We start from the raw sequence: 27,118 nt of genomic DNA, 5'->3' as shown, positions 1-27,118 counted from the left end.
TTTCTTAGGACCAATCGACCACTTTTCTTACTTTACAGGCGCCCTGGAAGGCTGCCTGCTGCACATTCTGTTCACAAATTCTCACCACAGTGAAATCTTAAAGCTCTCTTTTCAATGGCCTCAAAAACATTTAAATGAAAACATGCCTGAGAGAAAGTTTGCAGGGGGTAGAGGGTGCTAAAATGATGACAAACAGATTTAGAGCCTTAATCCCCTGTGCACTTTAAATTGTTCGCAGGTGTGCCTAACACATCAATAATTAATCTGTTCCCTTCCAGCTGGCAGCAACAGACCAAAAGAGGGGCACGCGCGGCGCACTCAGGAAAAGCATGCAGCAGAACAGACTTGTATGACACATAAAACGTAAACACGCGAATAAAGACTAATTTTGGTTCCAAGAAGAAGCTTACCCTCATTAAAGGTGACGGCCTCGTGAAATGTAGTTTTCTTTATAAATAGGCACCGCTGGGAGGGTGGCATACATTCCTACACAGCTAAGTACCCAAGGGTTGTAGTTATTTCGTGGCTGCTGCTGGGGTCTCTCTTCTAGACGATCATACACCGAGACAAGTACCTCACCCATTAAACAATTTAATTAAACAAGAGCATAGGAACGACAGGGTGTACCACGAAGCCAACATGTCCTGCGTTGCGAGAATCTAAAAGAGCAGCAACTGCTTCCTTCTCAAAACTGGTATGTGTGACTTTCACCGAAAATTGTTCAATTTAACTCACTTAAAATAGCTAACGTTGCAACACTATTTAACAGCTGCAAGGTTGTTTGGGAATCTCAGTAGCACCGCTCCATAGCGTTCATATACAAGTCATTCTCTGATTGGTCAGTTCGGGATTGGATATTGAAAACCCTCTACTGATTGGTTATTGTTGCCGTCCCATTTTTTTCTGATGAGGACCATACTAGAATGACGGAGATGGAAGAACGAATAGTTCTTAATGAGGCAGAGGCCACAGTCACACAAGAGAAAGTCGATTCTCATGAGGCAGAACTAAGTGATGTCAGATGGAAGCTCGAGGACATGGAAAATCGTTTACGGCGTAACAACCTGCGCGTACTTGGGATACCAGAAAATATTGAAGGTTCCGATATCCGAGCTTTCATCATTCAACTCTTTAAAGACACTCTTCCAGAACTCTCTTCATGGGACTGGGAGCTCGAAGTACAACGAGTGCATAGGACTCCATTTATATCAAAGAAAAGATTCCTTTCTGGGTACTTATTTCACAAGGTCATCTCCAGTGAAGCGGACGCCAGCCACACGAAGGAAGCACTAGCCAGATTAAAGCTCTTAAGAATCAAATAAAAGGAGCGAGGTTGGCAAGCGAGGGCAGCGACAACAATCTCTAGAACCGTCAAGACCACCAACTTAATGAGCAAAAAAGCCTTTAAAACTGACAGGATTCATATAATCGAGTATTGTCGGGAGACCACATAAGAGGGGAGTATATACCTTAAGAAAAATACGCCACCTGGAGAAGACACCATTTATCCCGTTTTAGTGATCACATGTTCTTAATAATCAAATATAAATCACTGACGGCCGTGAATTGATAAACACGTGCTACCAGACCAACCAAAGAACAATACGCCCCAGAAAATTACTTGAAGGACGATCTTTTTCTTAAATTTAAAAAAGAAGATGTAAACCTGTTTTTAACTCATTCTGTCCTGATGAAGGTGCATTCAGTATAAATAAACGCACCGAAACGCGTCGACTCTTTGGACCATTTTAAACTGTGATAAAATGTTTTTTTATTAATTTGTTGTATTATTGTATTTTAAATTTTGAATGCATACTACAAAGTGGTGACTCTGTGTTAGATAACCGTAATACGGAATTGTTAGCCATTAGATATATATTTGTACCAGAGGACCACAGTGTTAAATTATAAAGTGTATTTAAAATGAATGCCTAAATATGAATTTCTATAAAATAAACTTTGAGTAAAAAGTACAAATAACCTAGTGTGGAGACTTAAATTTTGACCTCTTGAATTTGTCAATTGTAAATGCCAAATACAGCCAATTGCTACGGATAGGCCTCATGGTCACCTTGTGAAATAAGTACCCAGAAAGGAATCTTTTCTTTGATATAACCTATTGACCCAGTCCTTTCTGGTCCTTGGGAAACTCTCTTTTTTGTGAGATATAGGACTCCATTTACCCTGAAACCCACTAGCAAGCAGGGGAGTTATCCACGAGCTGTCCTTGTATTTTTTGGAAATTTCCTCCTCCGACAGGCCATCTCAGAAAAAGCCAGGCCAGAAGCCCGCAGGACCAGAGACACCATTTCTTATTTTGTAAGACCTGATTTTTGCCACACGACGGTGGAAAGGAGGTGGCGTCTGCGACAACTCATCAAACCCTTCATGGAGAAAAGAGCACAAGTCTACTTAAATAACCCAGCTACACTGAAAGTTATTTACAATGGCCAGACTAAATACTTTACCTCTGACATCAAAGCCAAAGAATTCCTAGATAGCCTCACTTAATGACATGCTAGTGAAAATATGAGAATAGATGACTCTCTGAGTAGATATTAAGGGGGGGGGGGGAAGAGGAAATAGAGAAGTCTGATATTCATTGGTGGCTAATCTAGTGGAATATAGAAAGTGTATGGGTCTATTTCGAAACTATATATATGTAATTTCTCTTATTCTCATCTTTCTTTCATTATTATCTCTCTTTCTTTTTCTCTTGTCTTTAATGTGTCTATTTTGAATCTGAACCTGGCTTGGGAGTGTCTCTCCATCACCAAAAGACTCTTATAGAGTCTAATTGCCTCACATTGTGGGGGGAGGGGGGGTGGGTTGTAGGGAGTTGGAGGGAGTGGGAGGGGGAGGGGGAGGGTAAAAGGGAAGGGGAAAAAAATGAAAAAAAGAGTGTGATCTGTAGAGTGATTTGTAGTATCAGAAATTGTGAAGAATTTTCTGTGTTTGTGAGCAACCGAAGTAATTTATGTTATATTATGATTAACCTAAATTGGGAGAGGAATGTCAATTCATGGTGTTGGGCTAAAATAAATTATAGAGATGGCACGGGTTTAATTGGTTTATATTTTAAATGGGGAGAGTAAAATTGCGATGCTGGAATATAGCAGGTCTTAATGATGGGAGTAAAAGGGCCCAACTTTTTCAATTACTGCGCCAAGATCCTGTAGACATCCTGTGTATTCAGGAAACTCACATAGCTGGCTGCGATAAAAATCTGTTAAAAATTCCCGGGTTTAATTTGCTAGCAGCAACAACACAAACAACTAAAACACGAGGGGTCGCAATCTTGGCTAGACCAGGATTAGGGAATCCCAGACGCCGATTAGTTGACAAACAAGGCAGGTGGGCTGTGGTTCAAATGGAGTCGGATATAACCATTTGCTCACTTTATGGTTCAAACCTGGACGATCCACAGATCTTCACTGAGCTAGAACTAGAACTGGCCTCTTGGGCCGGCCCACTAATTCTGTGTGGAGACTTCAATATAAATATCGAAAAATTAGTAAATAACCGACTCCCGCAGAATTATAGTGGCCGTAAACCCAAAGTATATAAGGCAGTTTCTCATCTGATGGACAGTCATGATTTATTGGATGTCTGGGATATGCTTAAGCATAACGCAAACGGCTATACTTATTACTCGTACCCTCATAACAAATATGCCCGGTTAGATTATATTATGACATCATTACACAAGACAGCTTTAATAAATATAACTAAATCCCCCAAAACCATCTCTGATCACAATGCATTAACACTAACCTTTGAGCTGGGTAGTTTTAATAGACCCAACACTCAATGGTCATTTGACCGAAAGCTTCTTACCAACCCAGACTACATTAATCATATCATATTATTTGCTCAATCCTTCTTTGATAATAATCAATACAGTGCACCCAGATTTAGTGTATGGGACTGTTTTAAGGCAGCAATCAGGGGAGAGACGATTGCATACGTGGCAAATTATAAGAAAACTCAGGATCGTACTAATGAGCAACTAAATACAGAACTAATCAATTTGGAAATAGAACATGCCAAACAAATTCAGCAAGGAAAATCAACCTTCGATATATTACAAAAATTACTGATTCTAAAAACAGAAATTAATAGTTCATTAACCCAAAAAGTGGCAGAAATTTATCAAGCGAATAGAGCTAGAATTTATGAGGCAGGAGAAAAAGTAGGGAAACAATTAGCTCTTAAAACCAGACAAAAACAAACCTATAATAGAATAAAAAATATCGAATATGATGGTCAACAATACACTACCCCTCAAGACATCGCAGAAGTGTTTAGGAGATATTATCAAAAACTATACCAAAAAGAGAATGAACATCTATCTACAAGAGATATGAACACTTTCCTTAGAGAGTGGGTACCGGAATCAGAAATACCTAGAATACTTGACAGAGTTGATAGAGAAGAACTGGAGAAAGAGATTACAATGGAGGAATTAGAAAACGCATTATCAGATCTAGCTAACGGGAAGGCGGCTGGGCCCGACAAGATTCCATTAGAGCTGTATAAACTGTTGGGCAAACAGATACTACCTTACCTACTAGATCTGTTTCTAGGGGTACAATATCATTCAGATACACCTGATTCATGGAAATACACAAACATAGTGATATTTCCGAAAAAAGGCAAACCCTCTCATCTTCCCTCTTCATATAGACCAATATCACTCATAAACTCAGACTCAAAGCTTTACTCAAAGATACTTGCAAACCGTCTAAGGGGAGTCATCAAACATCTCGTATCCCCGTGGCAACACGGCTTTATCCCAGGGAGGGGAACAACTGATCATACTCGTAGAGTCATTGCCCTATTCGACATCATGGGCGCCACAGGGGGAGAGATGTCGATGGTCCTATTAGATGCTGAAAAAGCGTTTGACCGACTGTCTTGGCGTTTTTTATGGGAAATTATGAAATTTAATAACTTTGGTCCCGGCTTTATTAAAGCCTTGAAAGCCTTATATATTAATCCTAAGGCTAAATTATCAATTGAGGGTTTTGAGTCAGAGTATGTCGAGGTACAAATAGGTACTAGGCAGGGTTGCCCTTGTTCCCCGATACTATTTGCCTTAGTAATCAATCCCTTAATCTTAAAGCTTCTTAATTCTCCCCAAATCCAACCAGTAAATGTGGGTCCATACTCTACTAAAATATTGGCTTATGCCGACGATATCGCTGTCATCACAACCAAACCAGCAGATGCAGTAGCTGAAATAGAACAATTAACTCAAAATTTTGGACTCCATTCTGGTTATTCACTTAATAGAGATAAAACCATGGTAATATGTACAAATAATATCACATATGACAGTCCCTATAAAGTGAAAAATGCAATATATCTAGGGGTAAATATCTCTCCGGAAATAAAAGAAATTAATCAGCTCAACTACGATCCCTTGATCAATTCAATAAAAACAGATTTGAAGAGGGTAGATAACCTACACCTCACAATAATAGGTAGGGCTAACTATATTAAAATGAGTATATTTCCTCGAATACTTTATCTATTCCGAGCTATCCCATTGATGGCTGACTACACCATTATAAAAATCCTGGATTCAACAATATCTAAATTCATTTGGAATTACGGTAAGATAAGGAGAGCATTACCAGCTTTAACTCTTCCCCCGAATAGAGGTGGCCTAGCAATCCCGAATCTGACATTCTATCTTTGGGCTACACTACTTCAACAAATGGGCTTGCTTTTCAAATTAAAACCTCTCAATTCACCTATCACAGACGCCTACATCCCCTCTATTTTTGAACTTGGACTAGGAGATAAATGCCGAGGATTACTGTTGAAACAGCTTGAAGCATCTTATTATAAGAAAACAAAGTTTAAAGTAATTGAAGATGTATGGAAAGTGTGGAAACTTGCTTCCAAACAGTTAGGCATACCTAAAATAACAAGGTATATCTCTCTCTGGCATAGTGAGATTATATCATCATCTCTAAAAGACACTGTCTCTAGGAGATGGGAAAATTCAGGTATATATACACTTGGTCATTTTTTTGGACAGAACGTTGCTCCATCCTTTGAGAGACTACAGCAGAGATTTGATATACCAACCACAGATCACTTAAAATACTTTCAAGTTTATACCAACATTCGTAACTCTAAAGCCATTGTTAATTTAGATAGTTTTAACTTTTTTTCTGTTATAGGGAAACTAGATACCAAAATAGGTACTCTATATGATTTATTTTCTCAATCCTCTAAGGATGATCTAGAAAGTGTTGAGAGGTCCTGGGCACAAAAACTTGGTAATTCTAATGTAGATATTAATAACAGTATAACTCTTTACACAACTTTATTTTTAGCACCTAACCTTAAAGCACAATACTTTAAAACCATCTATAACCTTTATTTTACTCCGGCTAAACTGTTCACCTGGGGTATGCGAGTAGATGACAGATGCCCCAGATGTAGACAGGGACAAGCTAATTTGATTCATATGTTTTCTGAATGTTCGAAACTAAATAACTTACAGACAACGATCGAAGGATTCTGGACTCAAGTTTTTGGACGGAACCTCAGATCCTCCGCCACATTATATCTTCTGGGTCACGATGAATCCTTAGGTCATAGCGTAGAGGAACAGAGAATTGTATTTTTGGGTACTGCCGTTTTCCACATTCTTCTGGCGGCATGCTGGAAAGATTCTAATGTTCCCACCTTTCAGATGTGGCTCGGTCGATTTCTTGCCATCTACAAGCAGGAGATGGCTATATATCGCACAAGGGGTAGGAAAACAAGAGCTCGGGGTACTCAGATCTGGGCCCCAATTTCGAACTGGTACTACAATGTAAGATCCTCCCCCTGATACGATAAGGGTTGACAAGGGCCTACATGCTAAGAAAATGGGGAAAAAATGTATAATTTATAATTGGCCCCTTTTTTTTTTTTTCTTTCTTTTTTTTCTCTCTGTCTCTTCTGTTTCCTTCTCTCTTTTTATTTTTCTTTCTGTTTTTCTTTTTCTTTCTTTTTTCTTTTTTGTATTTTGTTTGTTAAAATTCTACGGAGGTATTGTATTATTAAGAATGTATTCTCTTTTGTATAAAATATGTTCTTGCTTGACTACTACAGATCATGCTCAATAAAAATAAAAAAAAAATAAAAAAAGAGAATCATGGAGAGCGTTGTTATTCTCGATAAAGGTGGTAAGTATATGCTGAACATGCTTCTCAACCACCTTCGCCAGAGCAGGGAGAAGGGAGATCGGTCTATAGTTGGCCGGCAGCAAAGGATCGAACAGAGGTTTTTTGATCAGCGGCAGAATCAGTGCGTGTTTCCATTCCCTGGGCACCACTCCTGAGCTCAACGATAAATTCAGCAGGGGGTTCAGCAAGCTGTTTACTGCCGATGCCACCCTGCCCAGACACCTCGCAGGACAAGCGTCCAAGGGTGAGCCAAATTGGAGCCGGGACAGTAGCTCCAGCGATGTTGCACAGGACATCGGCGGAAAGACCGATAGTGTAGGTCTGGGCTCTGTTTCTAAAGAAGCTTCCGGGTTCCATCTACGACCTAAATCGTCCACATCCGTAGCAGAATCCACGGGCAGGAACGAATCCTGGATGGTTTTGATCTTTGTGACAAAGAAATCAGCCAGCTGCCCTATCCACTCTTCTGTATGAGAGTGTGAGAGGGCACCTGCAGCCGGATCAACAAACTCCTTCACAATCCTGAACAATTCCCTACTCGTGTTGTCCGCCCGGTCTATTCTGTGCTCAAGATATTCCTTTTTAGCTATGGAGATGTGTTTGTGGTATTGTTTTATGGCATCACGATATTTTAGTTTCTCCACTGGGTCGTAATTACGACGCCAGAGTCTTTCCGCTTTTTTGCAGCCTTGGCGCAGTTCCCGCAGTGAAGAGGAAAACCAAGGGGCAGAATCATGGTGCGGGGCTCTTCTGGTTGACTTCCCAGGAGCTAGTTCCTCGAGTCTAGTTTGCAACCATTTCTGGAACAACATCAGATCTACCTCTAGGTTCCCAGTAAGTTTACACGGATGTTGGCAAAGAGCGTCCGATAGCATGTCTGCTGTCACTAGATGAAACGCTCTAGACTGATGAACCACATCCTTCTGTGTTCTATAGCTGGTGCTAACCTCGTATGAAATGGCAAAGTTATTAAAAAATGATCGGACCAAAGGACTGGGAGCGGCAAAGACACCACTATCGGCACCGTAGAAAAAATAAGATCTAGCGTGTGGCCTTTAACGTGGGTAGGACTATCAATAAAAGGGGCAAGCCCCAACAGAGCGGTAATATCCCGCAGTTTGGATGCGTCAGCGTCCGATATCGAGTCCATATGTAAGTTTAAATCGCCCAACAACATACAGTGCGCTGATCGCATACAAGGTACAGAAAGGGCCGCCTGCAAATCTTCGAAAAAGGAACCAATAGGCCCCGGTGGTCTGTAAACGAGAAGCCCAGTACATGACTGGGAAGCAGAAAGACTAAGTGCAAAACCTAAAGCTTCACATCCTGCGATATTCTCCACAGGGAAGGAAGAGCACCCCACAGCCTTATCCACTATTAGGGCCACTCTTCCACCTCTGCCCCCGACTCGGTCTTTCCTTAGGATGGTATAATTTGAGGGGAGAGCACAGGCAATAGAAAGACCAATAGAAGAAAGTGCTGCAATATAAACCACACTGATTAACAACATCCACTTGTGAGATTCCTATTGCCCGATGAGGTTCAAGGCACACATGAAGAAGAACAGGATCTCTTTTCGTAAGGTAACAGAAGATGGGCATTATCGCCACTGTGACTCCAACTGGAACATTTTCAACGGTCATTAAGACGGGGTTTCACACGACCGTAGAACACGAGGAGTTGTGGGATCTGATTCTTTCTCATGGAACGGAGTTTTCAAGTTAACAAAACGCGCTCTACATTTCTTGTGAACTTTCTGCCCAACACAAACATAAAACTTAGATATTTTTCTCTCCTTGCATGTTTTTTGAATTCCAGTCACTCCCCTTTCAGTGAGTACAGATACATCGTCATCTTTTTGAAACACCACATCACAAATGAAACACTTTTCTACGTCCATTTTCACTGTATTTCACAGCAACTCGCAAGAACCTGTAACACATAAATACAACATTTTTGATTAACAAAAAAACAAATAACAACAAAGTTACAAAACACAAACAATAGCAAACTTTTTATTTCAAAAGTTAACTGTAATATTTACGTTCCTTCACACTTTTATATAAGTCAACGAAAAAATTATACAAACTTTGTCTATCTGACATATTCCGCGATTATTTGATTTTATGGTCATCAGAAACAATTTTGATGTTATTTTTCACTTTCCCGTCCCTAAAATCATATAAAATGATACCACACATGGGCATATAAACAGTTATACCCTATATCTCAAATAATGGGCAGCCATTTTGAAAAATCCGCCATATTGGATTAACACATCATGATAGAGTGGTAGACTTTTCCTTATCGTTTTCTACGGAAAATTTTTTAATTTTCAATTTCAATAAGAATCCACTCACAGAAATTGTATTGCAATTAGTTCAAGGTTCCGCAACAAATTGACTAGTCTAGGAGGAGCATCGCTTCACTGCCAGCAGATGATAAATAAAACGATAATAAAACATTGTTATTATCGTTTTATTTATCTCTGTCTAAGCTGCTTACGTCCGTCACAGATAGAGTGGTAGGGGCAGGTCCTGGCCATGGCAGAGAGGAGCACTGTGGACTTCTAAGTGTGCATGTCAGTTTGACCGGCCGTCTTCGACTGGCCAAATAGACATACAAACGTATGTTTCTCCATACTAGCTGTGTTGAACAGCCGGGTTGTAGAAACGCCACAGGCTCCCAGGCACAGTCTGAGCAGCAAACCAGGCCACTCAGACCAATCCTGGCGCTCTCATGCTAGAGAGCAGCATCTGGATTGGGTGGGGAACCTGTGCTTTCAGGCCCATCCACTTCTGGACGAGAAGAGCAGGAGAAACAAGGCGGCCGGCAGCTGGAGTGGAATAGAGCTGCAGGTTAGTGAATGTTACTATTTTTTTAATTTCCCAAACCCTACCCCCGCCGCCCTACCGGTTTCAATTGACAGCAGCTGCCAATGCTATATATATTATGAGTCCTGTTGAGCAATATTCTTTCACAGTGACAACTGAAAGAAAATATATCTAATGATTCTTTAACTAAGGAACCACCTCCGGATACAGAAATGAAACAACTGGATGTGGTGGGCAAAAAAATAAGTCTACTTGTAGCACCCTAATGAAAGATGCATTTCTAATTCCTCTGCAATCGGAAGCAGTTATGAGCACCAACAAAGGGAGTAAATAGAGGAGGTGCTGCAAAACCTTCCAGAGGAGTATAAAAAGGGAGCCAAATAAATTGACCAAGAATGTACAGCAGTGTCAAGGACATGCTGAAATCTTATCTGGAAGTTGAGGACCGTGATAGTAGAGTACAAGATCTTTCCTGCACAAGCATTAAGGTATCTGGATAAAAAAAAAAAATTACAGTCCAACATTCACATTCCACTGGATTTGTGGGACAGCAAGTTTATAAATATTAAAAAAATTAAAAGGGTAAACTGGGCAGCCAGAGCACTGTAGAGTTTCTTTCCTAAGAGGTGAACTGCTGCCAACCCTGTCAACAACAGTTATATTCACTGCACCAAGAAATGGGCTATTCCGCCAACAACACCCTGGCAACAGTCAACCCAGCAAAGTCGCTCTTTCGTGGAAGGGAAATGAGCAGAAAACATGATTCAAGAGAATTTGTAAGCATCAATACCTGTAGCCTTCAAATCACCACACAAGTATTGGTGAAACTGAGGAATTCCCACAAATACAGGAACAAACTACCTCAGACCAGTGTATTTCACAACGGTAAAAGATCTACGACGAGTCTCTTCATGTTACGTTATGTACATTGTACTATTAGTATGTGCAATTCTTTTGTCCCTGTGATATCAGAGGTCTGCAGAAGGAAACTGTGGCATTTGATTGTTTGACCGGGCAGGAAGTCCAGTTCATTAACCAAGTAAATACCATGAGTCATGATGTTTCAAAGAGAAGTAGTTGCGAGAGGTTTGCCAAAGAAATGTTACTGATAATGGAATGCTGTTTGTTTCCAGCGAGATAGGGGAATTTCGTTGAAATCACAGTTTAGAAAATATTCACGTCAGTATAGCCTCTTTCTAATAATGGGTAAATGGTAAGATGGAGCAGGGTTTTAAAGTAGGGTTTGTAGTTGCTGTTGGGGTTGAAAGAAAGCTGATGATTTGTTTAAATGTGTATCACACCACTGTGAGATAAAGATGAAAAGAAAAGCTTAAGCTGATTTAAATCCACTTTTGCTGATCAACAAGGAAATATTTAATAAGTGGAAGAACGGAAAGTGTCGTGGTTTGAATCTTCAAGGGGTGGAGAAATTTAGTAAAAGTTTGATCACGTGGTTGGTAAGATTTTCTAGACCGTTGGTAATAGAGCGAATGGGAAAAATACAGAGTCGAGTTGAATGATGGGTAATGTGTAGAGCAAAGGTAAGGTGATGCTAGTGCCAAAATATGTTTTTGGGGCTGAAAAGATTGCAGTGAATGGCGATGGAGCATTTATTGGGGAACAGAAGCAATTCTACCCAAAAAAAATGTATAAGTCCAGAAAAAGGACTGGACAAAGAAGGTTATCCGTGTGGATACAAGACTTTACTCACCTAACTTGACATTAGGACTTCTGATACTTCCTGTAGTATAAATTGTATTTCTCTATGGAATTTTACTAAATAGGTCTATAACATTGTTGTGAAAGTGTAATGTTATGTTGTCTTAAACTACTGTAGATGGGACAGGTGTGGTATTAGTATGTAAAATGTGTAATCGCTGTGGTATCAGAGGGTTGTAGAAGTAACTACAACAACATTCCGTTGTTAATGTTGCCAGAGATTCCCCCTCTTAATAAGGTATTACTGTATTGTGAGAACTAAAAACTTTAAATATTGACTGTGTCCACTGTGGACCTTTTGATACAGTCATTACCACTTAAAGGGCTTGTGAACAAAGCTCCATACAAGAAAAGCCGCCTTTGAGTATATGATGTGCACTTCCTCATTCAAAAAGTGGGCTTAACATTAAAGCCAAGACTTGTTGTTCAGACTTCAAATCAAGACACAGAAATTCAAGAGGACAATGATGCAGGAAGTAAAGGTTGGAACAGGAGGCTTTCTTAACACTAATGGGTCACAGAAAACACCCATTTCAACTTCCCAGGCATCACATGCACCAGAAGTATCTCCGCTTTGTGGCGTATTGTATCATTCCCAGTTCAAGGTTTTTTTGGGATAAAGCCAGCCCCAAGTAAAGATAAAAATAGGTTGTGGTGTAGTAGAAAGGAGAAAATCCATACATGTGTACCCGCAATTGGATTACTTGATGGTAAAAGGAAACTTGTTATAATAATGCCAACATGGAATAAACTAGTTGATAATATTGATATACAATTGGGGGTTCACGGCCAAGCTGAAGAAAATAAAGGCTTAGACCATATCAGCTAAGAGTTTTCTAAGGGCAGACCTCAATGCTGTCCTAGCAAAGGCCATATGTTCCCTGCTGAGAATCCAACCATTGCATATTCAAGCATTCTTGATGTCACTGTCTCGGACATTGAGTAGTTATGAAATTGTTAGTTATGATGTCATCAGACCGTCATCTAACATCTCATGCTTGATTAACTTGTGCCCTATGCAGGAATGACTTGCAAGTCAATACCAACTGGCATGATCTTCGTGGAACTAAGAGCATCACCTGGTTGTCAACCTCCTGTTGGAACAAGCATTGGAAAAGCTAATACGTCTAGTGTTGGCTGCCAGCGTTTTAGCTGTCAGTGGTTTCGTTTTGTCATGGTTTTTGCAAAGCTTTGTTTTGGAGCTACTGGACCTTCATCATACTTGTGAAGGAGCCAGTATCTAAAGTGGGCTCACCTATTGACATATGCTGTAGGCTGTGGTGATTGGCAGAAAAATGTAAGTGACCACAGCGACCTGGGAAACAGGAGGGCTGGCTCGCAGCCTTTATAGCATACAAATAATTTTAGTAAATTACAAAGGTCTTTGGTTACATCAATCTAAAAAGCTCTAAAGTGATGGATACAGGAGATCATGAAAAGAAACTATTCAAACGTACTGTTCCAATTATGTAGATAATGGCGGATGCTTCACATGGGATTGGGGGCAATCCTTAGGAGAACAGAGTGCGGAATCATTGGATTTCAGAAAAGGCCGTCAAATGTATTAATTTCTTGGCAGTGAAGACTTTCCTTTTTCAAAAATTAGGCCTGGTGGTTCAGATTCAAACATACCAAACAACTATGATGTTTTGTCTAAACAAACAGGTTGCCACCAAGTCATACTTTCCATCAAGGTTGTCATAAAGGTTTGACTTTGGGCACATCACAACCATATTTCTTAGTGGCTCTTGTTAAATAAGCTGAACAGCATTTGATAGCAGATATCTTGAGAAGAATGTAGAGCGTTTCTATCAATTAGGAGTTAGATCACATAGTCATAGAATACATCTGTACACAGTGGAGGACAACATACAGAGGCCTATTGGAGTGCAGCGTAAATGCTGAATGCTGAGACTTCACAACCAGGTACATTCATCCCCAGACCCTTGAGTATGCAAAATTTTGCGAGATGGAGCAGGACGTTTGCCTCTGCTTCCTCTCAATAATAGCTACATCCTTGGAAATCAACTAGTGCAGGTACTCGTGCTCAATAATGATTCTAGGAGTGCCACAATGGACTTGAGTACCATGATCTGGCATCGGCACTAGAATGCAATATCATCATTACTTCTACACCTCGTTTCCATGCATGAAGTCCAAATTTGGCACAAAGAACCCAAGAGTCAACATCGCAGCTTGGTTTCTGAAGTTTGAGTCTGGACCTTAATTTACCAGGCAAGTCTGACAATATTCAAACAAGTTAAAAGGCATGCAGTACAAATGTGTTTCACAGTGAAATGGAAACATTTAGTTTCAAGTTGTATGAATGATGGTTATCAACCCCACCCTCCTGACGATAGTTATAATTAGCTTGTTCGTTTATGGACAACTGTCTTAATTATGGTTCATGCGAAGCGCATGTTAGCTGTATCGGTGTACACAAGGGGTGCTAAAAATGGATCATTGTTCAGAATACCACTTTGTTAAAGTGAGCCAAGTGGGTATGTGCCACCATTAAAGATCCATCTTTTGCTCTAACCTGGAATGTTATTTTGTTTTGCTATAGTTTTGCGATGCCCTTGTTTGAAACAGTGCTCAGGTAACATTAAAGTACATTACGTTAAGGATACATTAGTGATCACATTATTTAAAGTTGTGTTGTAAAAGTGTTTAGGGTTCTCTATCATTATTTACAGGTACCCAAGGATAGAGTTAATTCCCAAAGTGGTTTCTAGTTTCCACATAAATTAGACTATTCATCTACGGAGCTTTTTTCTAGACCCAACTACTCAATTGCTCAACAGTTTTGTCTGTCTGTCTGCGGAAATTGCAGTCAAAGTAAACAAATGCAATGGTGTGACAGCGCTTTGCTCCCCTTTGGCACCAAAAACATAGAATTACGTCCAAGCATTTATTCTACAAAAAAGAGAGGATCTCTTATAACTTATGTTGGGGATGCTTCCCTGAATTACATGTATGCGTCTGCCATTAGGTCATCAACACATACTTTCTGAAAACACTGCTACGTGGGTGTTCTTTCGTGGAGAGAAAAGGTTGTATGACAAACAGTGGTAAATCATTTGTTCGCCACTACTCGGTCTGCACACACTCCACTATATGGGTAGATACTGCTGTTTTAAGCAAGGCACGTCATACGTTTATTCACAAATCAAACTGGTTAGTTATCTGCAACAATAGTCCTACAGCTGAACAATCCTCTTGAATTGCATATAACCCATGTGTAGTGGAGTCATGTATTACAGAAGTAACATTCAATAGTTCGAACACTACATCTATCTTGCAGACCTATGGAAAAATATTCTTAATAGGGTGGTCGTGTACTGGGGCATTGCGTGCTATGGTTGTCATTGAGGGATCATGCAGGCCCACCTATGCGCAACGTCCCAAAGTAAAACTTTTATTTTTAGAGCTAGACCTATGTTTCCAATGGTTAGGATGATGAATTCACAGCTTATGAAGCTAAAAGCGTTTCAAGCTGCAGAACTGTTCTTGCGAACTAACTAATTTATTCTGTGTGGGGTTGGGGAGATTTCTCTGCAGTGGTGATCACAGATGTGCCGCTGTGCGTGCCGCACAATTCTTCGGTTACAAAAAATGTTTGGCATTACAATGTGCCGTGCAATGAATATGAAAGCTCAAAGCATTTTTACTCTATCCGGATGTCACCTCACCTTTTTTTCAGTCCATTTCACCTAGGATCCAACCGGAACCCCCCCTTATATCTGCAAATCCACTTCCTTGCTTTCTATTTCTCTCAGTTTTAACCTTTCTCACTATTGCTGCTCCCTTATCTCAACTTATTCCTCATTCAGTTATCCTATCCTCCCCTCAAACCTGCTTTTGGGATACAGAATGCCTGTTCTCAAGGATCCTCTTATGTCTTGTATGGCATCTTTAAATAGCACCCTCGAGGGATGCTCTACAGGAAGCTGCTAAAATGTCTCGCCCCCAAAAAAGGAAGCCCTGCTCAAATACAGCGGATCTGAACCGTTTCTCTCTGACCACAGACTTCCTGAGCTCCGCATTGCACTTTGCTGCATTTTCTTTTACTGAGGTAGTCCTTTGCTGACCGCTGAAAAACCCTTAGAAGACTAGGTGAAAAGAATGGCACAAGTAAAGCTTGAAGAGGAAAAAAATATATATACCTTTATAGGCAAAATAGCTTACCCTATAATTTATCACCCGAAGTCTACTTTTCTGATGCGCGGTCCATGTGGGGCTGCTTTTGCTTTTGGCTATATTATCCCTTTTTCTGTGGTTTCTCCTCCAAAACATCAGACCCTGGGCTTGTGGTTTAGTAACCAGAAGTTCTCTCACATGTGGTGCACCTCCTGTAGAATCACAAGAGATAAACTCTGTCTTTTCTCAACATAATAGGTGGTGCTGGGGAACACCTCATTCTCTCAGTGTGCAGCAGAAAGAGTTGCTTGGTCTGCAGCCTCGGAAAGGTTGAACGGGCGAGCTCTGCAGCCAAGCTGAGGGGTAGACATTGGGTTGCTTTCCACATACCTAAAGCGTTACTTCAACAACCCAATGCACACGCATGAGTCTCACCTGACCCCACCTCTAGGGGGAGGTGTGGCAAATGTAATCTGCCTTAAGTAACGCTTCCATTAGTAGGTTGCCAGTAAATCAAAGAGGGTTGCCGGGGGCCTGATGGGAAGGCTCCTGCCATTAAGAAAGCAAGTGGAGATTATGACTAAGCTGGCTGCTGTGTGTGGACGTGGGCTTGTGCCTCCCAAGGAGTAGGCTACAGACTCTGAATGGGCCAACTAATTTGCTTGCTGTAGAATCTTCCTGTAGACCCTCCTCTCGCCCTACAATGCTTTGGTGGCTCAGGCACATCTGCAGGCAGCAGTAAATATTGGAACCCGCCTGACTCTTGGAGGTAGTATACTGGTACGATTCCAGTAAAAGTGCATGCATTGAATCTCAACTTGGAGAAGACCAAATAGTGCTTTTGGTGCAGCCTCTATTTTGATGGGCACAGATTACTCGAAAATATATTATCATTACTTGATTTTCTTCTAGATGTCTTTTGACTATTTATCACGTGTACCCCGATTGGCTCCCTCCTGTGCATGTGGGAGCTAGACAGCTGCCATACTAATTCCCATGGTGCTAGTGCTCCACACACACGTTTGGGAGTGGGCACAAAATACCCCTAGATTGCTAGAACTGGAGCAGGGTTTCGAGGCAAGCAACAGAGTGCCCCAGACTTCTAATCGACGGAACAAAAATGGTTTGATGCTGAGCTGGTGTCCATGTTGGCGATCTTCACATATCAGCCAATCGAACCCTTTAGCTTTAAATTGAATCAGACCGCTTTTGAGCAGTGTAGGATTCCGAGTTTTTTTTAGGGTACTTTTTTGGACGACACAGATATGTTACGAAGTCCCTAGTCGGCTGTAAATGGGTCAGGCAGTCCCAATTTAATCTTTGTATTCTAGTACTTCTCCATTTTTTTCTACTTTCAATGTAAGTGTAACATTATGAGAATTCAGTGGAAAAACATAACTGTACTACTTGGCTATTCCAAGTTGACAAGGGATGAATGGAAATCTTTGAAAACCTAATAGCATTGAGGTCCATAGAGACGGGCTTTCTCCAAACAATCAGTTGCCAGTGAGCTGCAAACAGTCCAGTGCAGACACCTGCTTTACACGCCCTCCCTTATTGGCACACTCCTTTGGACCTTCATCATAGGCCTGATATGAAAACCAGCCTACCCTTCCCAAAGGTGACATTTGTAAACTAGTGGTGCTTCGCAGCTTTTGCTCACTGCACTTATTCTTGTATTGTACTTTGCATTGTCTCCTGATGCTATGCCTGTTACAAATCATGAAATCTCCTGTGCCATGTTCCTAACTTCACCTATGTTAAACATATGGTCAAGATGCTTCCTGTCTGTCTACATAGAAGTACCACAGACTGTCTTACACGTGTACTGTATTAACCCCTACACCAGCCTCCCAACATGCACAAATGTAACCACCTGAATCTGATTTCTTATTGGCCAGGATCTAATGAGGCAGTTCCTCAGCGGTCTGGATTTTCTGCACTCAAACTGCATTGTGCATCGTGATCTGAAGCCAGAGAATATCCTGGTTACCAGCAGCGGGCAAGTGAAGCTGGCGGACTTTGGGCTGGCTCGAATCTACAGCTGTCAGATGGCTCTCACTCCTGTGGTAAGTAAGCTTTAGTCACAATTATCAATGCTATTTGTTTGGAAAACTGTGTGCAGATGGTCAGTACTGTCCTTGTCCTGTTTGTTGCATGCGACTGCCAGCACGGGACTCTTCTAGATTTGCATCACACCTAGGTATTCTAGCTGGCTCTGCCAGTTAAGCAAGACCTGGAATGATAGCCAATCGAAACAACTCTATCATTCATTAACCTTCAAAGTCTGACTTTTTAAGTGCTGAAGAATTCAATTTTTCAGACTTTTGAGGTCATTTTAGTTTTCATTCCATATCTCCTGGAATTAACCATGTAGTAATATCGCCTTGGAAAGTACCGATACCCGTAATTTACTGCAGTGTTCCAAATTCCAAGTTCGGAATGTGTGGTAATGGGTGGAATAGGTGTTACTTCACCTAATTTCCTCACAATTACTCTGTTTCCTACCTCTTTCTAGTGCACTTTTTACCAGGTCTTAGCTGGTGAAACGTGCATGCTGAGAAATTTCAGAAGAGCACCATTAAAATAAATCTTGGATACTGATCCTAGTATTACTCCGAGCTTAGAGTGAGGGGCTTAATACAGTGATCCACCACTGGCTGCAAATTTTTGGCGTGTCTCTAACAAGACCCTCCAGTGGATCCAACAATGCTCTGAGTCACTGCATCATCTGAAGCATTTTTTCCGTTATCCTGTACAGGTCTAGAAACAACAGCAGTAGAGTTTAAAGCCATGGAAGAAGAGAGATCTATGAGGCCAAGATGGCTGCAAGTTCACCGTTACTGTAACTCGATAGCTGTTTTTGGAATTAGAAAACAGCAGACATTGCAGTTGGAAAAGTCACCAAAACATAGGAAACCTGTACGATGGATTCTGTTGGGTTAGGTTTTGGTATAAACAGATCCAGAAATATACGGCTAGGGTAGAGTGATATCCAGAGATGCTTGGGCTTGAAGCAAAATATATGTGGGTGGTGGGTCAGCTAAGAGGGAGTAAAAGGATCATTGAGGTGGCTGGCAGAGATGCAGGGGAGTCCATGGTAAGTGGTGAAAGAAAGCGGACGCACAAGAAGAGCGAGCAGGTGGCCTGCAGTTACTGCTCTTCAAAACCAGTTATTGCAGGAGAGGAGAATGGGAGTGGGCCAAGGATAAGTATAAATCTTAGAAAGAGGCGCTGCATGGGATCTGTGGAAAAAAACTGTAGAACAGGGGGTAAGGGATTTCCCATGCTCAATGCTATAGTGGTGGCCTGGTAGAGGGAAAGCAGACACTCGCAGGCACTCCTATCTTCAGAGCCCCGATAAGAGTGCTGACTACTCAGGCAGTGGTGCATGAGGCAGTTGACTTACCAAAGGTGTGTAATAACCAAACGTATATGGTAATATTGAGATTACACCCTTCCCTAGCTCTCTTCAGCTGATGTGGCTGTCTGATTGGAGTACAAAGATCCAGCTTACATTAGCACATAAACAGGGGGCAGCCATCTTAGAGCGGTGGAGGGCCCCTCCTCAAACACTGATCCCTCGCCCTTCTTGATGGTGGCATACTTAGCTATATTTAGGGCCGTGTCTAATATCCTAGGACATTCCTTCCTGCTGCACCGCTCTTCGTGCCTTGATTTGCAGGTAAAGATGTTGATTAACCAGGTGAAGGCTGAAATGCCAGACTGTAGAAACTGGGGTAGAGAGAGGTGATCTCTCTGGTTTGCACCCGGTATGCCTTCACACTGAAACTATTCTAGCTTCATTAGGCCCATATTCTTCACTCTGCCCCTCACCAACTTCACTCTACTGCTACCTTATTTGATTTCTGATTCTATTATTGATTCTCTGAATCTGAAAGAAACCGGTTAGTGTTAGATTCCTTACCTTAGAATATTCCCAGGAGTGAGACTGGATCTGGAAAGTTTTGCTTAGCAGTACCCTTGCGCGTCGGTAGGCGTTGTCTGCGGCTCCGCGTCAGTCGTCGGCGTCGTGATCGCCGGGATGACGTCGTCGGAGTACTTAGACGCCGCCCTCGTGCGCTGACGTCCGTTCTTCTTTTTTCCACGCCAGCAAGCGCAGATCCGGAAAGAGCAGTACTCTGGTTCCTTTTTGACCAACTTTTTGATCTCTTTTGATCATCTTTTTCGAGTCGACATTGACTCCTGGTGCCGATAGGGATGCCGGGCTTCAAACCCTGTGAGGCCTGTCACCGCATGATGTCGGTGACCGACCACCACCGTCTGTGCCTTTACTGCCTCGGGCCGACCACGACGACAAGTCGTGCCCCGACTGCCGGGCCTTAACCTCGAAGGCTAGGCGGTAGCAGTCCCGCAAGCTGCTCGAGATCCGGCAGTCGGCTCTGCGCTGCTCGAGGACCCGGTCGAAGAGGAGGTAGAGGGACCGGTCGGGGAGCCGCAGTCATCGCTCGTCGAGTCATCGCCATCACTAGTCGGGCTCCAAGTCCTCCAGTAAGTCGAGGCACTCTAAGAAAAAGTCCAAGAGACGACATCGCTCTTCGGACTCCCCTCCCCGCTCGCACGACGCGACTGAGGTCTCAGGTGACACCGCCCGCGCGGCTCCGCCAGAGCCGCAGACGCCGCCTCCAGCCTCATACCCTCCGGACCATGGCCTGCAAGCGACGCCAGAGGAGATTCGTGATTTCCTCATTGCCATGAGAACTCACTTTCCTCCATCGAGGGTTACCGGGTCGCCTTCAGGCCCGGCAATCTCGACTGGGGCCCCTTGCGGGCCGGAGGCTCCGGCCCCGGTGACGTTGGGGGTCTCCGGCCCCGGCGCCGTCGTCGACTTTGGTCCTGACGCCGCAGGGCCCCACAGGATCCAGGCCTGGATCCGGGCCGTCACCGGTCGACCTCACGACCCCTCTGCTGGTGACGACCCCCATGGTGTCGCTCCCGGCGCCGTCTTCAGACGACGCCGGCCCCAGGTTCAGCCCCATTCCGGGTCGAACGCCGGCCCCGGGTTCAGCCCCCTTCCGGGTCCGACGCTGGTGCGGCGTCACTCGGCGCCGTCGATGGGTGAGCAATTCATCTATGACCTGGCTCCGTCATTTTTGCCTGAATTTCAGGACACGGATGAAGGGAAGAACTGGGAGGGGTCTTAGGACCCTCTGGCACAGCAGTGCCAGTTGAGCCAGGACTGGGCAGATGAGCTGGGGGAGGCCAGTGGTCTAGACACTTCGCCTGACACTGGATTCATCTCTCCTCCCTCCGTGGCTTTGGAGGAGGGTGCTGCTTACAGCATGGTGTTGACCAGGGCGGCCAAGGCCTTGGCTCTTGAGCTCCCTGTTGCGGCCGTCAGGGCTAATCTCCTCACTGAGGTGCTCAAATCGCAGGCAAGCTCCTCGGAGCCTCTGCTGCCGTTCAATGAAGCACTCACTGACGTTCTGTTGGGCACTTGGTCCAAGCCCTCTACAGGCCTCCCTGTAGATCGGAACATGGCCCGACGCCACCGCCCGGCTCCGGGCGACCCCTGCTTTCTGTCCACCCACCCCACCCCCGAGAGTCTGGTGATCCAGGCCTCTACATCCCAGACCGCATTTCCGACCGCTCCTCCGGATCGGGAATCCAAAAGGTACGATCAGTTTGGGAAGAAACTGTTCTCCTCACTGAGTTTGGGGTTGGGTTCTGTCAACACCGCCTGCCTTTTGGGCCGTTACACCCACTCTTTGTGAGATACGGTTGCGGAAGTGCTGCCGCAGTGCCCGGTGGAGGTCCAGGCAAAGCTTACCCAGGCCCTAGCAGAGGGACGGGATGCAGCACGCCATTCCATTCGGTGTGGACTCGATACCACAGACTCGCTGGGTAGGGCGATTACGACGACGGTGGTGGTTCGCCATCACGCCTGGCTGAGGTCTGCCAACTTTTCGGGGGATGTCCAGGCCACGCTCATGGACATGCCCTTTGATGGCCGTCGCCTTTTTGGCGAGAAAGCAGACGGTGCTAGAGCGTTTCAAGGACTCCAGGGCCACGGCCAAGTCCTTGGGCCTGTCGGGCCAGCGTCAGCAAACTTCTGCTTTTCGCCCCTTTCGTGGCCACGGGAGGGGTTCCCCCCACAGGTCCAGCCAGCCACAGGCTGCAGAACCAACCTCAACGCGGACGTAGTAACTGCCGTGGCGGTGCCGGGGGACAGCAGCCAGGTCAGTCCACACCGCTCCCACAGCATCTGCCTCAAAGCCTTCCTAGTCCGAGCTTTCAGGCCCATACGACGCCAGTAGGGGGCAGGGTCCACCATCACCTCCATTGGCGTGCCATCACGTCTGACAAGTGGGTGCTGCAAATCATCCGAAGGGGCTACTCCCTCCCCTTCGAGGCGACCCCTCCAGCCATGCCACCGCAGTACCACCGCATGTCGGGGGATCACTTGCAACTTCTGCAGGAGGAAGTTATGGCCCCTTTGGCCAAGGGGGCCATTGAGCGCGTTCCTGGGCCAGAAGTAGGACGTGGTTGCTACTCCCACTACTTTCTGGTACCCAAGAAGGGCAAAGGAGGCCTACCCCCTATCTTGGACCTCCGGGGCGTCAATGGCTTCCTCCGGAAGGAGAAGTTCAAGATGCTGACTTTAGCTCCGGTCTTAGCTGCCCTAGACCCTGGAGACTGGATGGTAGCGTTGGACTTGTAGGACGCTTATTGCCATATCCCCGTCCTGCCGTCCCACCGGCGTTACCTGCGGTTCACGGGAGGCCACAAGCACTTTCAGTTTACCGTGCTCCCCTTTGGCCTTACCAGCGCCTCTCGGGTGTTCACGAATGTGATGGTGGTGGTCGCAGCTCATCTGCGCAGATCAGGGGTCTCAGTCTTCCCCCTATCTCGACGACTGGTTGTCGAAGGCGGGCTCGCCCCAGACAGTCGTCCGCCACCTCCAGACTATGGCCAACCTCCTGCACCTGCTGGGGTTCTCCATCAATGTGCCGAAGTCGCACCTGTGCCCTTCTCAGAAGCTCCTCTTCAGTGGACCGGTTCTGGATTCGGCGCAGTTTCGGGTTTATCCTCCCGAACAGCGGGTTCGGGATATTCAGGCTCTGATTCCGATCTTTCAGCCTTTATCCCGAGTCTCGGTCAGGTTGATGCTGCGGCTTCTGGGGCTGATGACCTCCTGCATACTTCTGGTGCATCAGGCCAGGTAGCGGATGCGAGCTCTGCAGTGGGACCTAAAGTTTCAGTGGGCCCAGCATCAGGGCAATCTGTCTGACCACGTTCAGATCTCGGAGGGCACTGTGAGACAATTGCAGTGGTGGCTCTCGAACCGCGATTGGGTCAGCGGCAGATCCCTCTCCCTACCCCAACCGGAGCACCTAGTAGTGACGGATGCGTCCCTCCTGGGATGGGGTGGCCACATGGGAGAGGCGGAGATCAGAGGCCTCTGGTCTCCGGCGGAGTCCCGGCTCCATATCAACCTTCTGGAGCTGCGGGCGATCCGACTTGCACTGAAAGCATTCCTCCCCTCTGTCCGGGGCAGTGTAGTGCAGGACAACACCACCGCCATGTGGTACTGCAACAAACAGGGCGGGGTGGGGTTGTGGACCATTTTTCAGGGGCTTTCGCCTCTGGCAGTGGCTGGAACGTCAGGGCATTACCCTGGTGGTTCAACACCTGGCAGGATCCCTGAATGCCAGGGCGGACAAACTCAGCCGTCGGTCCATGATGGATCACGAATGGCGTCTGAACTCGGACGTGGCGCAAGGCCTCTTTCAGCAGTGGGGAGAGCCTTGGTTAGATCTATTCGCCACCGCCAAGAGAACGCGCAATGTCATCAGTTCTGCGCGTTGGAATTTCCAAGACGGCACTCGCTCGGAGACGCTTTTCGTCGCGAGTGGAGCTGCGGTCTGTTGTACGCCTTTCCGCCTATACCACTTCTGCCCAGAGTGCTGAAGAAGATCAGGTGAGACCGGGCCCAAGTCATCCTTGTGGCTCCGGACTGGGCACGAAGATACTGGTATCCCGAGCTACTCAGCATGTCAGTCGATCCCCCGATTCATCTGCCTCTTCAGGAGGACCTTCTGTCGCAGCAGCAGGAGACGGTCCTCCACCCGAACCTGTCCAGTCTCCACCTACATGCGTGGAGATTGAGCCGTGGCAGTTGAGGCCATTTGACTTGCCTCCTGAAGTCTGTGATGTGATTCTGGCAGCCAGACGTCCCTCCACAAAATCGGTATACACCTACAGGTGGAACAAATGTGTGGCATGGTGCACAGCAAAGGCTGTGGATCCACTTTCTGCCCCACTTTCAGAGGTTCTCCTCTTTCTTCTTTCTCTCTGGGCTCAGGGCTCTGCTCTGGGCAATATCAAAGGCTACCTCTCTGCCATTTCTGCTTTCTTGAGGCTTCCTGATCAGCCTTCTCTTTTCAAGTCCCGGATTGTAAATAGATTCTTGAAAGGCATCATGCACATGTTTCCTCCTGTTCCTTTCGTGATGTCTTAGTGGGACTTTAACCTTGTTCTTACCTATTTGATGTGCGCTCCTTTCAAGCCCCTTCACAATTGCCCTCTACGTCTTCTGTCTCTTAAGACTACATTCCTGGTTGCCATCACCTCTGCCAGGAGAGTGAGTGAGCTCCAGGCTCTATCTTCTAAGCCTCCTTTCCTCTCTGTCCATCCGGACAAAGTTGTCTTGAGAACTCGTCCTTCTTTCCTGCCAAGGTGGTTACGGCCTTTGATATTGGGCAGTCCATCACCTTGCCCACCTTCTTTCCGCCTCCGCATCCCTCGAAAGAGGAAGAGAGGCTCCACCGTCTGGACCCAAAACGTGCGCTCTCTTTTTATCTTAACCGCACACGCCAGTTCCGGGTGGACGACCAGCTCTTTGTTGGTTACAAGAGCGCGAAGAAGGGACGGGCGGTGCACAAACAGACCATCTCTCGGTGGGTCATGTTGTGCATCAAGATCTGTTACTCCTTGGCGAAAAAGGAACCTCCTGTTGGGTTGGCCTAAAAGCTAAGCAGATCAGTACGAGAAAAAAAAGCACAGAAACACACTGGGGCCTGATTAATGTTAGGTCTCAAGGGAAACATAAATATGAAATAGCAGACATTATTTTACAACATAAATTGGATGTGCTACTTCTCACGGAAACATGGGCAGATCCAACATCACACCCAGATTTCGTGGTGGCTGTCCCTCTGTGATTTGTCTTATCTAGATTGGATAGACATATTAAGAGAGGTGGAGGACTAGCAGTAATTTACCGTGATCACTTTAAAGGTACTTTTTCCCAAGCATCAGACACTCAATATGAGGGGATCAATTTTCAAATAGAACTGAATCCCCGAAATACCTTTAAGGGCACGTTGGTATACTGCCCTACCGGGTCAAGAGCTAGTTTTACTGCAAAATTAGATTTACTTTTAGAATCATGTTTCACTACAAAGACATTCACCATCTTGGGTGATTTTAATTTACATCTTGAGATGTCAGATAAGGACACAACTACTCTAATAGAAACCTAGAGTATGTTGGGTTTGACACAGATAGTAAAAAGGCCCACTCATGAGGCGGGCCATACTCTCGATGGGGTATTTTCTATAGTACCAGGTTTAACAGTGAAGGAAATTTTACCTATCGTTTGGTCAGACCATTTCTTAATCACATTTAACTACCCAGCTAAAACTGTCCCTGAAGCTCGGGTTGATAAAATGCAGCAAAGCACGTACAAAGCATGGAATAAGATAAACAACAGCACATTAAAATTTCAATTGGAGCACACGCGGCCAATCATGAATATTCAAGTAAATCAGGCTGCAGAGGAATATACCAATTGGTTTAATGATGCCTTCAAGGCTATAGTACCAACGGAAAAAGAATAACAGGAATCACACTCGACCGTGAGCCCCATGGTTTACTGAAGCTCTGACACTAGAAAAACAAAATTGTCGCAAGTTAGAAAGGCACTGGAGAATAAAATATGAGGCTGAAGATAAACATGGTTACAAATATGCACTAAAACAATTAAAGGAGCACAGAGGGATGCTGGAGCGGGTCGCCCTCCACTCAAAGTCAACAAAACAATCAAGACCCACTCCCTCGGCGTACGACCAAATCAGTGACTAGAGGGGGGGTGTTCCAAACGTCCTACTCCCTACCACTCTCTTACCAATATTGTAAGAGACAATATGCACTGTTCTCCGCCAATGTATAAAAACCTGTTCTCCAGGGCAACACACCAGAACCAACACATAAGGTGTACCCGAATCCCGGGATTTACCACTGTATCCACACTCAACGTTGGACACTGCTCTTGTTAGAGCAAAAAATGTGAAAGACGCAAGTGACACCTCACGGAAACACCACCGTCGGGGTAACTGGTATCAAATTTCCAGACAGGCCCCTGTCTCATCATCGGTTGTCACATGCGTCTTAAAGAAAAATAAGATGAAAGGAAAGAAGTGTCCAAAACAACACACATATATAGTGACAAACTAGTGAAGGTGCAGAAATATCTGCTAGTGACCAACACATATAAACAAAGTGAAAATAAAGTAACAAAGTGCATAAAAACACACACCCAATCAACCGTCCCTTACCCAACTTTATTCATAGGGCGGAGATGGTGTGCTTGTATAAAAAAGGGGGCTGGTAGTTAATCATATCTACCACAACCTCCTGCCAGTGCCGACATGTTTCACTGCTATGTTATATTAAAGCAGTTTCTTCAGGGCTGCACTCTGGGAATGTCACTTCACTGTCTTGGACACTAGTTCTATAGTGTGCAAAGGGCAGCCAGGCCATTCATACCGGCCGCTCCTGTATCTATAAGGGCAATCAGCACTTCTCACGTAAGTCTGTGCCTTATTGCTCCATTATCAAATCGTGCCGTGCTCGGAAGGCGCCTTTCCTCGGCCTTCCTTTGCACACTATAGAACTAGTGTCCAAGACAGTGAAGTGACATTCCCAGAGTGCAGCCCTGAAGAAACTGCTTTAATATAACATAGCAGTGAAACATGTCGGCACTGGCAGGAGGTTGTGGTAGATATGATTAACTACCAGCCCCCTTTTTTATACAAGCACACCATCTCCGCCCTATGAATAAAGTTGGGTAAGGGACGGTTGATTGGGTGTGTGTTTTTATGCACTTTGTTACTTTATTTTCACTTTGTTTATATGTGTTGGTCACTAGCAGATATTTCTGCACCTTCACTAGTTTGTCACTATATATGTGTGTTGTTTTGGACACTTCTT

At 44.6% G+C, this 27,118-nt stretch overlaps 1 protein-coding gene across 2 annotated transcripts in view; it reads left to right on the top strand.

Annotated features, from left to right (window-relative positions):
- Nucleotides 1-27,118, top strand: part of CDK4 (cyclin dependent kinase 4) — a 304,146-nt gene that overhangs the window by 172,724 nt on the left and 104,304 nt on the right. For both annotated transcript variants that reach the window (XM_078688767.1, XM_078688760.1), the window contains exon 4: nt 17,785-17,952. In XM_078688767.1, the coding sequence (XP_078544893.1) occupies nt 17,785-17,952 (168 nt within the window). The remainder of the gene's footprint in view (nt 1-17,784; nt 17,953-27,118) is intronic.

The sequence above is a fragment of the Lissotriton helveticus genome, chromosome 1_1 (genome assembly GCF_964261635.1).
Source record: "Lissotriton helveticus chromosome 1_1, aLisHel1.1, whole genome shotgun sequence".
Lineage (NCBI taxonomy): Eukaryota > Metazoa > Chordata > Amphibia > Caudata > Salamandridae > Lissotriton > Lissotriton helveticus.
The sequence above is the reverse complement of the archived record's forward strand: the minus strand, read 5'-3'. Positions and strand labels throughout refer to the sequence as shown.